This window comes from Perognathus longimembris, chromosome 5, assembly GCF_023159225.1.
Source record: "Perognathus longimembris pacificus isolate PPM17 chromosome 5, ASM2315922v1, whole genome shotgun sequence".
Lineage (NCBI taxonomy): Eukaryota > Metazoa > Chordata > Mammalia > Rodentia > Heteromyidae > Perognathus > Perognathus longimembris.
The window spans coordinates 60,772,249-60,785,291 of record NC_063165.1 but is presented as its reverse complement, the minus strand read 5'-3'; the positions used below and the strand labels follow the sequence as shown (position 1 = coordinate 60,785,291).

At 41.6% G+C, this 13,043-nt stretch overlaps 1 protein-coding gene across 1 annotated transcript in view; it reads right to left on the bottom strand.

Annotated features, from left to right (window-relative positions):
- Etv5 (ETS variant transcription factor 5) overlaps positions 1–13,043 on the bottom strand; it is a 64,934-nt gene that overhangs the window by 28,033 nt on the left and 23,858 nt on the right. The window contains exons 6-7 of the mRNA XM_048347003.1: positions 7,625–7,754; positions 6,470–6,757 (exon numbers count right to left, since the gene is read on the bottom strand). Coding sequence (XP_048202960.1) covers positions 6,470–6,757; positions 7,625–7,754 — 418 coding nt within the window. The remainder of the gene's footprint in view (positions 1–6,469; positions 6,758–7,624; positions 7,755–13,043) is intronic.

Sequence of the window (13,043 nt, the reverse complement as noted above, 5' to 3'; positions counted from 1 at the left end):
TCCATATACTGTTACTATACGGCTTCTACTATTCTTTGATTTTCAGACAAAGAAACCAAACATAAAAGAAAGCCAACTGTCTGTCTCATGGCCCATATTAACAGAGCTGGGATTTCGTTCCAGGTCTGTGAATCTGTCTGACTCCAGAACCATAGGCCTAAACTATTTCTGCAAAAACTATTAAATACTCTGTTAATGACATTTAAAAAACTCATTAGCTCCATCTCTTGTATTTAGAAATTAAGAATTTAAGAACTCCAAGGTCAAAAGAAATAGCAAAAAATGGTTAAAACTAAACTTGGAAGTGAAGCAAGACTTGAGTAAGGAGATCCAATATTGACTGTCCAAACAGGGATACATTCAGGGGAGGAAGGAGAAGCTACCAACAGACAATGTCTAAGTCTTGTGACCTTAGAAACCCCTTAATGTATGATCATCCTAGCCTTAATGCTACTTGTTACATCCTGACATAATAAAAAATGTTAAAAATTCTAAAACAATTTTCTAAACAAATAAGTCAGAAAACCACAACAACATTAAAAGAAAATATAGCCAGGCACACTGGCTCACACCTGTCATCCTACCTACTCAGGAGGCTGAGATCTGAGAATCGTGGTTCAAAGCCAGCAAGGGCAGGAAAGTCCTTGAGAGGCTCATCTCCAATTAACCACCTGAAATGGGAAGTGGCACTGTGGCTCAAAGTGGTAGAAGGCTAGCATTGATCAAAAGGGCTTAGGACAGCACCCAGACTTTGAATTCAAGGTCCGTGAATGACAAAACAAACAAAAAAATCAACAATAGAGTTTAGTAAAAGCAATGAAATAGAAAATAAGCAAGCTCAAAAGTTAATTTGATGAAAAGATAAGTGTCAAAACTAATAAAAGTAAAAAAAAAGTTCTAAATAACTAAGATCAAAAATATAAAATGAGGCAGGGTACCAATGGCTCATGCCTATAATCCTAGCTACCCAGGAGGCTGATATTTGAGGATCGAGGTTTGAAGGCAACCCAGGTAGAAAACTCCGTGAGACTCTTCAAACTGATCCTCAGATATCGGCCTCCTGAGTAGCTAGGATTATAGGCATGAGCCACCAGCACCTGGCAAAAAAAAATAGTTGTTGTTTTTGTTGGTGGTGGTGTTTTAATTCAAAGTTGGTTTACATTACTGAAGGAGAAAATCATTTGGACATCTCAAAAGGGAAAGAAGTCGTATCTAACAAATGTTAATTTCAATCCACATCAATGACTTTTGAGCTAATAAGGAGAAAAGGGAAATTTAGCTTGATAAACAGTTAATGGAAACCTACAATGATCACTAAAGGTGAAGTGCTGAAAATCTTCCAGATTCAAAACTAATGAACATCCTGCACTCAAACCTCAAATAACCACTTCAAGAAGTGCATTGTTCAGTTTGTCAACTGAGGTTTCAGTGAGCACCTAAGACACTCCATTTTGGATCCCAAAGTGAATTCTGCTGTCATGCCTAACATGCTATTAACAGGGCACATGGAGAAGACACGTCAGACATATCCACTTTTATTCCAGGCCAGGCTACACATGTGACTCAGTCAAGTCCTTTCCTCTAAAAGCCACAACATCTGAAGGGTGAAAATGAATAGCAATTTATTAGGGAAGGACTTTTTTAAGAGAGGAAGCAGACACAGAGAAAAACTTGAGTCTATTAAATCTCTTAATTTATCTTTAAGGAATGAGTAATTTCTAGTAAATTCCAGAAAACTTACCTCATCCCTGTAAATTTTCAAGCCTGGATTATAACCCTGGAGGAAAAGAACTTTCTCAAACACGTTAGGCAGTTTCCTGTTTCAGAAGGCACTGTACATGGCTGACTTCTTGCTTACTGGTGAGCTATCTGCTGACAATAACAGAATGATCATCCTCTATAATACTAGTGTTCTTAAACAATCCAGAAGCAGATTTGTATATGTGTGTGTCCAAGTACTGGGGCTTGAACACAGGGCCCAGGAGCTTTTTCTCTCAAGGCTAGTACTCTACCACTTGAGTCACAGCTCCACTTCTGGCTTATTGATGGTTAACTGGAATAAAAGTTTCATGGCCTTTCCCTACCACTTGAGCCACAGCTCCACTTCTGGCTCACTGGTGGTTAACTGGAATAAAATTTTCATGGCCTTTCCTGCCTGGGCTGACTTCTAACACCAGTCCTGAGATCTCACTCATCCTCCTGAGTGCTAGGATTACATATGTGAATTACTCAAATCTGGCTCCAGACAATTTTTTTTCAGTGGTACTGGGGTTTGAACTGAGCCTCAAGCTTGCTTTTCAGCCACTTGAGCCAACCCTCTAGCCCTGCTATTGGCTGATAAACTGGAGATGAGTCTGTCGAACTTTTGTGCTTGAGGTGATTTGGAATCCTTTAGAGCTCAGTTTCCTTAGTAGGAAACTACTACAGGAATATTTTCTTAAATTTGGTCTTACTGAGTTTTGCTTTTTTTTTTTTTAATGTCACGTGCATGAGAACAGTCTATTTCAAAATTCTTGAATGACTCATTTTTCCATTGGAGCCCTTTCAGCTGAACTATGGAACTTTCTTCAACTTGAGATGTAATAATATATGAAAATACATGGGATCACACTATGGGTCTGATTTAGGAATAGCTCCTGCTCTACCCAGCACATGTGACCACCTTTCACAGTCCCATTTTACAAAAAAACAAACAAACAAACAAACAAAAAAACACCCTGAGACTGGGTGGCTAAAGAAAAAGCACACCACTCTGAGGAGCAGCTGGTCTCTTGGGATAAATGGAACATGTTTGAACATGCCAAATTGCATGGCTTTCCCTTTCAGGGAGGAAATCACCAATATAAATCACAGCTTTCAAGCAGTGTTTATCTTCTAAAAATAAACTTGAGTTGTGAAGAATTATATACTAGGATTATATGAAACATTAAGAACATACTTTGACAAGATTCTATTTCACTTGTTTAAAGTATAATCCTCGTGAAATACCATTACTATCAACAATATACACTGAGGTCAAATAAGATACAGCGATAAATGTAATCTAAGGAAAGGGGCCTAAATCTGTTTTTAAGCAGACTCTGCATAGAACTGTAACACTTCTGTACAACTCCTTAATGTGTGTGTGTGTGTGTGTGTGTGTGTGTGTGTGTATGTATGTGTGTGTATATTCAATTGAACAGATTAGGCATACTTTGAGGGGAAAAAAGCGCAATATATTGCTATGCAGGTTTAGATTTAGAAAAAGTCAGGAGGATTTTCTAGTATAAAAGATGGATAAGAGGCCAGGTGTGGGGCCTCAAGGTTATATAATCCCAGCAAGCCAAGAGGGAAAAGAGAGGGAAAATCATAGTTCAATGCCAGTGAGGGCAGGGAGGTAAGTCATGGGCACCTTATCCAGAAAATAAGACAGAAAAAGGAATGGGACATGGCTCAAACTTGCCTGTTTAAGCAAGTGGTCCAGAATTCAAACCCAAATATGGCCAAGGAGAGGGGAGGGGAAAGAGAGGGAAAAGAAAGTGGAGAGGAAAAAGAGAATGTTCTAGCATTAAGAGATGGATAAGATTAAAATTCAAGGTCAAACTGTTTCATCAAGTCTTGTCCAAAATGCAAATTCCAAAAGAGGGAGGGAGAAAAGAAAGGAAAAAATTTAAATTCCTCCAGGTGCTTCTAGCAGCGCACACTTATAATCCTGGCTCTTCAGGAGGCTGAGGTGGGAAACCAGCCTGGGCAGGAAAGTCTGTAATATACTTGTGTCCAATTAATTAGCAAAAAAACCTTGGAAGTAGAAGTGTGCCTAAACTGGTAGAACATCATCTTTGCACAGAAAAAAACTAAGGGACAGTGCCCAGGTTCTGAGTTAAATAAAGCCCTAGTACTGCGACAAAACAGAGAGAGAGAGAGAGAGAGAGAGAGAGAGAGAGAGAGAGAGAGAGAGAGAGAAAGAGAGAGAGAAAGAAAGAGAGAGAGAGAAAAGCTGGGTGTCAGAGCCTCACACCTGTAATCCTAGTTACTCAGGAGGATGAGATCTGAGTATCTCAGTTTGAAGCCAGCCCAGGCAGCAATGTACATCTACCTACCAGAAAACCAGAAGTGGGCTGTGGCTCAAAGTGGTGGAATGCTAGCCTTGAACAAAAAAGCTCCAGGACAGTTCCCAGGCCCTGAATTTAAGCCTCATGACAGAAAGAGAAAAAAAGAGGGGGGGGGAGGAAGGGAGGGAGGGAGAGAGGGAGGGAAAAAGGAAGGAAGGAAGGGAGGGAGGGAGGAAGGAAGGGAGGAAAGAAGGAAAATCAGAGTACTGAAGGATGTTTACGTTTAGCAAAAATAGTACAAAAGAATAAGGGTGAAGGTAGAGAACAGAGCTTGACCAAATGATTTCTCTTCACATGTGACAGTTATCTACTTAGACAACCCCCCCCCCAACTCAGTAATAGGTTGAACGAGTAGTATGCATTCTGATCCCTCCTTTCCCACACCCAGGGCCTCCTGTGTACCCTGGAGCTTTGAGACAGGAGTACTCTAGTACACCATACTACTTCTACTTTATTGATTCAGAACCCTACAGAATACGTCCCCTTTGGACACCCTTTTTATCTATCTCAAGACTTGCCACATCAACCCAGGGTGTATGAAATCATTCCATCCTCACAGGCAAAGTGTAGGAAGGAGTAAGTTCAAGATGACAGGCAGACTTCAAAGGCATGGCCCTGCAATAAGCAATATCCACATTCTGTTCTGGCCCCTCTCCCCTTAGACCCTTGAAGGCTGGTGGTCACAAACCCTAGAAACCCAAGCCTCTTCCTTTCCTGAGGAGGCTGAGGAGCCAGGAGGCAGACTATTCTATCATCAGTCAAAGCTGCAAAAGGACAAATAATTTCTAGTGGAATTAAGGTATTTCTCCCCCAACTCAGCCAACCATTAATAAAATGTTACATGAGGACTGAATTGAGAGGATATATTACTAAAACAGATTTAACATGAAACAAAATTTTTTCTAAAGAAAAAATTTATACTATAAATGGTATAAAAATACAAATGTACTAAGTATTTCAAATACTGAATAACCCTATAGAAAATCAACAAGATGCTGTTTAGGAAAAAAAAAGACAAAAACCTACTGAAATAAAAATGGTGTCTCGGCCAGAATCACAATCTGGCAGGCCTGCAGGATGATTTTTTTGCCCACAGAGTGGTTTTGTTTAGTCTGCAAAGGACTATTACTGTTCCTAGTTTAAATTAGTTGCCAATTTAAACCAAGTCTGTACTTACAGAAATCCAAATTTCCCAATTATCATGTCACAGAGCAAACTTGTAGGTAACAATTGGCTGCTGTCTCTTCAATTGAGTTCTCAGTTTCAACACAGGCCCCAACAGAGGCCCCCTCCTCAGCTAGCCGCCTCCCCCAATGCTCCCCCTTAGACCCTGTGCAGTGCATGCGGCAAATGAATGAACCATGATATCCATCTCTACAGCTATGTCAGAGCAAGGGGACAGGGGAAATCAGAAACAACCAAAGGTGCTTTACTACTTCTGCATGTCACCTAGAAATAAGTCAAGTCCTCCAAGTAAACACTGACAGTCAACCAGGTTGAACCAAACGAGGAGAAAGTATACTCCCACACTCTCCCTCTACCTCCCCCTCCCCACCCCACAATGCAGAGTGAGACAGCCATGAACTTAAATGGTCACCATCTTATATCCCTTGGTTACATCCTGACAACTAGCCCGTGACCTCACCATACCAGAAACTTGAATTGGGGCAGGATCTCAGGACATCCCACATTAAAGGCCATAGCACCCAAAAAACCTACACTTCAGATAACAGACTTAGAAGACCAGGTGATTGATACCTTGAAGCCTGTAACTTGCTGACTGAAAAAACAAACAAAAAAAATCAAGGTACCCTTAAAGCCTCAATTCCCTAATTAGGAATACAACATACATGGAGTATAACTAGGCAATTTCTATCTTCAAAGCAGATGTTATATACCCAAGCTAATATCCCAGTGCTGAAATGTGCTAAAATCAGATGAATAATGTCCCTTGTAACTAGGCTATCTCCTATATTTGAGTAAAATAGTAACAAATTAGTTATGAGAGGCACAAACCAAAGTTCAGTTCTTACAGTAGAATCCAATGAGGAGCCAGGGAACTTGCCCTCAGTGAGGGTCCACAGACTTGTATGTTCTGTGTAAGTCACTCTTCCTGTAGCTGGGAAAAGGGGTGAGTAGCACCAATGATCTCCCTTCCCTGCTTTAAAAGGTTTGGTAATGTCTACAAACTATGTGGAGCATCCCACCTACAGGGTGGGATACAAACAGGTCCTACTCATCTTGTTATTAATCTTACTTCACAAGGTGACTCAATCGCATGAGAACTTATAGAAAGATACCAGACCAATCTGCCTAACTGCTCCCTCTCTCACAATGAGGAAAGGAGTTGAGAAAGTCCAGAGGAGCACGGCACCCACCTCTGTTCTGATGGATACTGGTTTTCAGGCATCATCTTTGGCATCTGCAGGGGCTGATGTGGTGGTCTAGGTACAGCAAATGTCTGCGGTTGTGGTCCAGGTTCTGGAAGTGAGTGAGAGGTGGGGGCAGGGCCCACACCTGGTACTGAGCCAGCTCCAGGGGCATGGGTTGAAGGGGGCAGAGTGGCTTGAGGTGGGGGAAATAGGGAATTCTGATGGGTGGGTGACAAAGGAGTAGTAGGAGGGGTTAATGGCTTGAAACCAGAGGGAGGCTTCCTATCATAGGCACTGTGAATAGAAAGAGAGAAGGATACATTAGGCTGCAATGAAGCCATTAACATGGTTACCAGGTCCAGTTTTCAGCCCATGGTTGCCAGGAAATAACAGCATTAACATAGTTAAATTGCTAGCAGCCCTGAGGGAATATTTGTACCTCTGAAAAGTGACAAACACACTGCGTCACGGGGACTTGTTTAACACATCTAGTGATTTTTCTCAAAGATAAATTTAGCCTCTGCTTCCGGTTTCCTTTTTTCCCTCCTTCTAAAAGAATTCTCTGCATGTGTAGAGGTAGAGGGTGAGGGGAGAATGTACATCCCGGCATTCCCGGGTCTCATCTCCCATGTATTCCAGGGCTTTGGGGAATGAATAAGAATCTTGGAAGATACACTTCTGATAGAACATCACTTGAATTAACAACCCTCTGCCTCCCCCTCTCAGGCAGATCTATGTTTACCTTCTAGAGCAAAGAATGGTTTAAAATTAAAGCTTCATTCCCGGAGCTTGGATATTACTAGGTAAAGGGCACAAGAATGGGACTTTTATTTATTTATTTATTTATTGTCTATTCTGCTTTGAAGATTACTTCCTTGGTGCTTAAAGTTCACATTAACATATGATAGACATGATGAAGTATACATTCTATGCCCAGGTATTCTGGACTCTTACTGGCAGGGCCTGGAATGCCCTGAATTTAGATCCCTACAGAGCTGTATTGTTTGTGGCTCTCAAACACATTTTTCTTTTTGTGTATAGTCCAATGGTTCCAAATGGGCAGGGCTGCACCTAGAGCATTACATTGGATAATACCTAAAATATTCAACTTGATGGCTACTTCCCAAGCCTTCTGGGCAGCCTTCCTCTGGCTCTACTTACCAATAGTTGTAGAGGCACTTTTCTCCATAGTTAGCACCAAGAGCCTGCTCATGGCTACAGGATGACAGCTCAGAGGAGGGGCTATGCAACTCCCTCTTGATCTTGGTTGGAGGTGGGGCATGAAGCACCACTGAAATCAGAAAAGAAAGAAAAAGAGGAAAAGCCAGTTAGTTTAGCCCAGGATGCTTCCTTTCTCAAACCTTCCAACAAGCTAATCATTCTTAGAACTCAAGTCACAAGTCAAGCAAGCAACCAGGGCAAAACACTTAAAAGACACAACCTTGCAACAAAATTCAATTTAAAATCCCACTTATAGAAATGAAATTATTTCAGAGGGCCTTTTACCCAAATTAGAAAAAAACATTAATAACAATGTTGCACCATCAGGGCTGGGTCTTCTAATAAAAATGGCCACTGTTAAAATGGCTTCTAGTTAAAATAGCTACAGTCTAACTACCTTGGAGGGCAGTGAGGAAAAACACAGTTACACTTCTGTGCTGGCTACTTTCTGTACTGAAAGTCTCAGTAAAAAGATAATTACCTTGGGAGACCGCCCCCTGGTCTCCTGGTGTCTCACTCCTGTAATCCCAGTTACTCAGGAAGCTGAGATCTGAGGATTACAGTTCAAAGCCAACCCGGTAGAAAAAAAGGTCCATGAGACTAATCTCCAATTATCTACCATAAAACTCGAAGTATAGCTGGGGCTCTGAGTGGTTGAGCACTAGCCTTTAATGAAAAAGCTCAGAGACAGTGCCCAGGGCCCCTGAGGTCAAGTCTCATCATAATCAAAGGAACAAACAAAAAAAGCAAGATGTAGCAGCTCATGCCTCTCTCACCTAACTCAGGAGGTGGAGATCTGAAGATTGCAGTTTGAAGCTAGACCTCTTATCTCCAATTACTCCCTCCTTCCCGCCCCCCCCCAAAAAAAGCTGAAGTGGAGCAATGGTTTGAGTTGCAGAACACCAGCTATGGGCAAAAAAGACCAAAGTCCTACCTAGTATCACCACCAAAAAGAAAGAAAATATAACCCACTAAAATTTTGTTTGACTCAATATTTATGCTCAAAACACTTTGAGGAGTTTGGTTAATTTTCAGTGATTACACTAAGTAGAATTAGCTATCCCTTCCATGTGAGAGCTGAATGACCTTCCTTCCAGCCAACAAGTCTTAAGTCTATTCTCGCCCCGCCCTCCCCACCCCTACCCCCCAGTTCTGGGTTCAGCTGTCAACACATTAGATGGAAACTATCACTAATGACAAGATATAAAGTTAAGTCATGGCAATGATGGCAATGACTGACTGGAGAGGACAAGTTCTCATCACTCTTACATAATGCCAACTGCTTTTCCTGAATACATGCAAGAGAAGTTGAGAACGGATTATATTTAGAAGTCTAATATTATAGTCTTGTGATTTTTTTTGATGGTGACATCATGGCAGCCAACACTCAATTGTTATTAAATGTTTTCAAATAGATAGGGAAATAGCTTATGTTTGAATATTTGTTAGTAAATGAGAAGGAAGAACCGGACAAGATTACAGTATGGCCCCTTGGCCACTGCTTCTCTTACCCATCCTTGATTATAAAAGTTTGGTACAATTATGAGGAAAGGTAATCAAGTTTCAATTTAAACAAAAGATACATGATCTAGCTACTCAGGAGGCTGAAATCTGAGGATCATAGTTCAAAGGCAGTCCAAGCAGGAAACTGAGATTTTTATCTCCAATTAACCACCAAAAAAGCCAGAAGTGGAGCTGTGGTCCAAATGATAAGAGCACTAGCTTTGAGTAAAAAGGCTCAGTCAGGGACAGCATACAGAGCCTGAATGCAAGCCCTAGGAATCACACACCAAAAAAAAAAGTGCAACTACTGCTTTACTGGAATTTGGAAAATAATTATAGCAGTATTCAATTTCCTCATTTTGGCTTTTAGAAATGTATAAGATACAGTTCTGACAAGACTAATACTAGAGCATAAACCGAAGTTGCCCAGAAAGAAAACTTCTACAATTGTCAGAAACAGCATATATCTGTTTTAAAAGAGAATCTAAACTGGTAGCTCAATCTTATAATCTGGATTTCTATAAATCTAAAGAGAATGCTCACCATGGTGGCTCTAAGTTAGGTAGCATCTTTTACCACAAATTCATCTTATACATGGAATCTTATGTTCTTACACAAAAGGGGAGTTTAAGAAATATAAATGAGGGTTACAGGGATGACTAAGATGGTAGAATGCCAGCCAATGAGTGAAACAAGTGTCAGGTAGCAAGTTTGAGTCCTGGTCTTATACAAATAAGCAAGCAAGCCAGGTGAGGGAGGGAGAGAGGGAGGGAAGGAAGGAGAGAGAGGGAGGGAGGGAGGGATAATGAATTTATATTCTCAGTATCTGCAAGTAGGGAGCATGTGGCCCTATATAAAGCTAACCACAATTTAGTCACATATAGATTCCCCCCACCCCCGCTGCTGATGTAGAATCCATCAATTAAAGAGGATAAGAAAATGGAGAATGGCAGGAATAAGACTGGAAGTTTAACAGATGGATATGGACAGTAGAGCCATGGTCTAGGGGACAGATAAAGGGTCCAACTGTGATGTGCATCAGAGACAGTAATATATCTAGACAGAAACTCAGAAACAAGGAATTTTTCCATGTTTTCATTGTTTCTTCATCTGTAAAATGAAATATGTAATGCTGCCTTGAGAAATAAAAGAAAATGGCACAGCGCCTTGTTGGTGCTGTAATGGTGCATAATTGCAACCTGCACTTTCAAAAACAGTGTTTACCTTTGTACAGAAGAATACTAAATGAAGACAAAGACCCAGGACCATAAAAGATGATAATCAATTAGAAAATAAAAAAGAATCACAGACTTAAGAGAAGTGAAAGACTGAAAAAGTGTTGACTATTAGAACTGATACACATGTACAATTTAGAAACTTTGAGCTGAAGCTCAAGCTATAAAAGATGAGCCCACAAAATCCATGGTTCTTGACAGTAATTACTAATGAATACAGACCATCCACTTTGGAAAACATTTTAAAATTTCTTGCTTCCCTCCCTTCCTCTCATTTCCTTTCTTTCTCTGAGTACCTTCTATGAGCCAGTCATTCTAAGATGTTGGGTATATGAGGGGAAGCAAAACAGATACAGTGCACCATCAATGCATATCCAATGTATTCATAATTAGTGAGTTGTTGCTTGGTATTGTTTGGTTTGGGGGCTTGAACTCAGAACCTGGGCACTGTCCCTTTTTTTTACTCAAGACTGGCATTCTACCACTTGAGCCACAACTCCACTTCTGGCTTTTTGCTTGTGAACTGGAGATAAGAGTCTCATAGACTTTCTTGCCTGAGCTGGCTTCAAACTGTGATCCTCAGACACAACCCCCCCCCCCCCCAATAGCTAGGATTATAGGCATGAACCACGGTGCCCAGCTGAGGGATTGGGTTTTAACATTTCCTCCTGGAAACAGCTCAGAAGTGAATTGCAGGGCTCGGGGTATGGCCTAGTGGCAAGAGTGCCTGCCTCATATACATGAGGCCCTGGGTTCGATTCCCCAGCACCACATATACAGAAAATGGCCAGAAGGGGCGCTGTGGCTCAAGTGGCAGAGTGCTAGCCTTGAGCAAAAAGAAGCCAGGGACAGCGCTCAGGCCCTGAGTCCAAGCCCCAGGACTGGCCAAAAAAAAAAAAAAAAAAAAAAAAAAAAAAAAAAAAAAAAAAAAAAGTGAATTGCAGCCTTACTATACTTAATTCATGCCCTTATTTTGTATGTTATTTGCTCACATGAACATGTGTATACTCCCCAGTTAGGGCATGCTGCAAATACCTAAGTCCAAGAACATACACTCCCCTCTACTATATCTAAGACATCAGAATGCCCAGCATCCGCCAGGCAGTGGTGGCTCACACCTGAAATATACTCAGGAGAATGAGATCTGAGAATTGTGCTTTGAAGCCAGCTCAGGCAGAAAGGTCTGAGAGTCCTATCTCCAGTTAACCACCCCCAAAACTGGAAGTGGAGCTGTGGCTCAAAGTAGTACACAAGCTCAGGGACAATGCCAAGGCCCCCGATTTCAAGCCCCACAATCAACAACAAAGAATGTCCAGCATCCACCTTCACCCCTGCTGGCAATGAACCTCTGAATCAGAAGCTTTCACTTCTTTGCTATCCTTGCTTCCAAATTGTGTTCCTCTCTACAATGTCTCATTCTCTGTTCTACAATCCTGCCAATCATAAAGTGTTTCAAAATCATCAAAGTTTCAATCTGCTAGACACTGGGGTGAATACATAAAACATTTCCAAAGCTGTGGAGTGTTAAGGAAATTGCTGATGGGCTGTACAGAGGTCTGAGGAAGAAGCAGGCTTACCTTCTTGCCTCATTCACACTTGGGCTCTGCCTGCCTTCCACCAGTTGTCATTGTTTATGTCTTGTTTGGAGGGTTTTCCTCCTCCCTACTTCAGTTTCATGACTTTCATGTGGGACAGACTCATCTTTCCCAAATCAGCTGTGCAGGCCTGACTTTGACAGAGGGCCTTATTTGGTCACACTCAATAGCCACCACTCTTTACATGGAAAGTTGTCTCATGACGGAAGTTGAGCAGAACGCTGACACCTACTTCCACACTGCAGGCCATGAGGCTGTATCTCAGGTGGCCTGCCTCTTCTCAGAGGCTCCATGGCACTTCAGCACAAGTGTGATGAGGACTGTAACTTAACAGTCATGGCCAGCTTTTCCTCAGAACTCAAGCCATTATCCTACAGCAAAGGCTTAGTTCTCTACTGGCCACCAGCTAGCTGTGTTGTCACCAATCCTCACTTAGACCATTACCATTCAACTACATTTCCTTCTAGAAGATGCAACGGGGAATAGGTTGCAATGCCAGAGACATCTGGCCACACTGTTTTCTGGTTGTGGTAGGTGGGAGGAATAAGGCGCAAGCAGAAGCCAGGTGCTAGTGGCTTACGCCTGTAATCCTAGCTACTCAGGAGACTTGAGATCCGAGGATAGTGGTTCAAAGCCAGCCAGGGCAGAAAAGTCCACAATACTCTTATCTCCAACTAACCCCTAGAAAACCAAAAGTGGCACTATGGTTCAAAGAAGTAGAGCAAAAGTAGCCCTGAGGTAAAAGCTCAGAAACCCTGACTGACCCATACACACACACACACACACACACAAACACACACAACACGTACAAGCAGAAGAAAGACAAATAGAGGAACATGTGAATACAGAAATGACACTTCCAGTACAGAGTTGAAGCCAGTGCACCTTTCTTCTTTGATTTATTTACTCTGAACTTGTCTGAGTGTCCCACTCATAAAACCCAGAGGCTTTTGAAGTCACTAGAGGGAATGTTTTCTGTGTCTGTGGTTTGAAAAAATAAAAAAAAAAGGCCCCAAGTCTTACTTT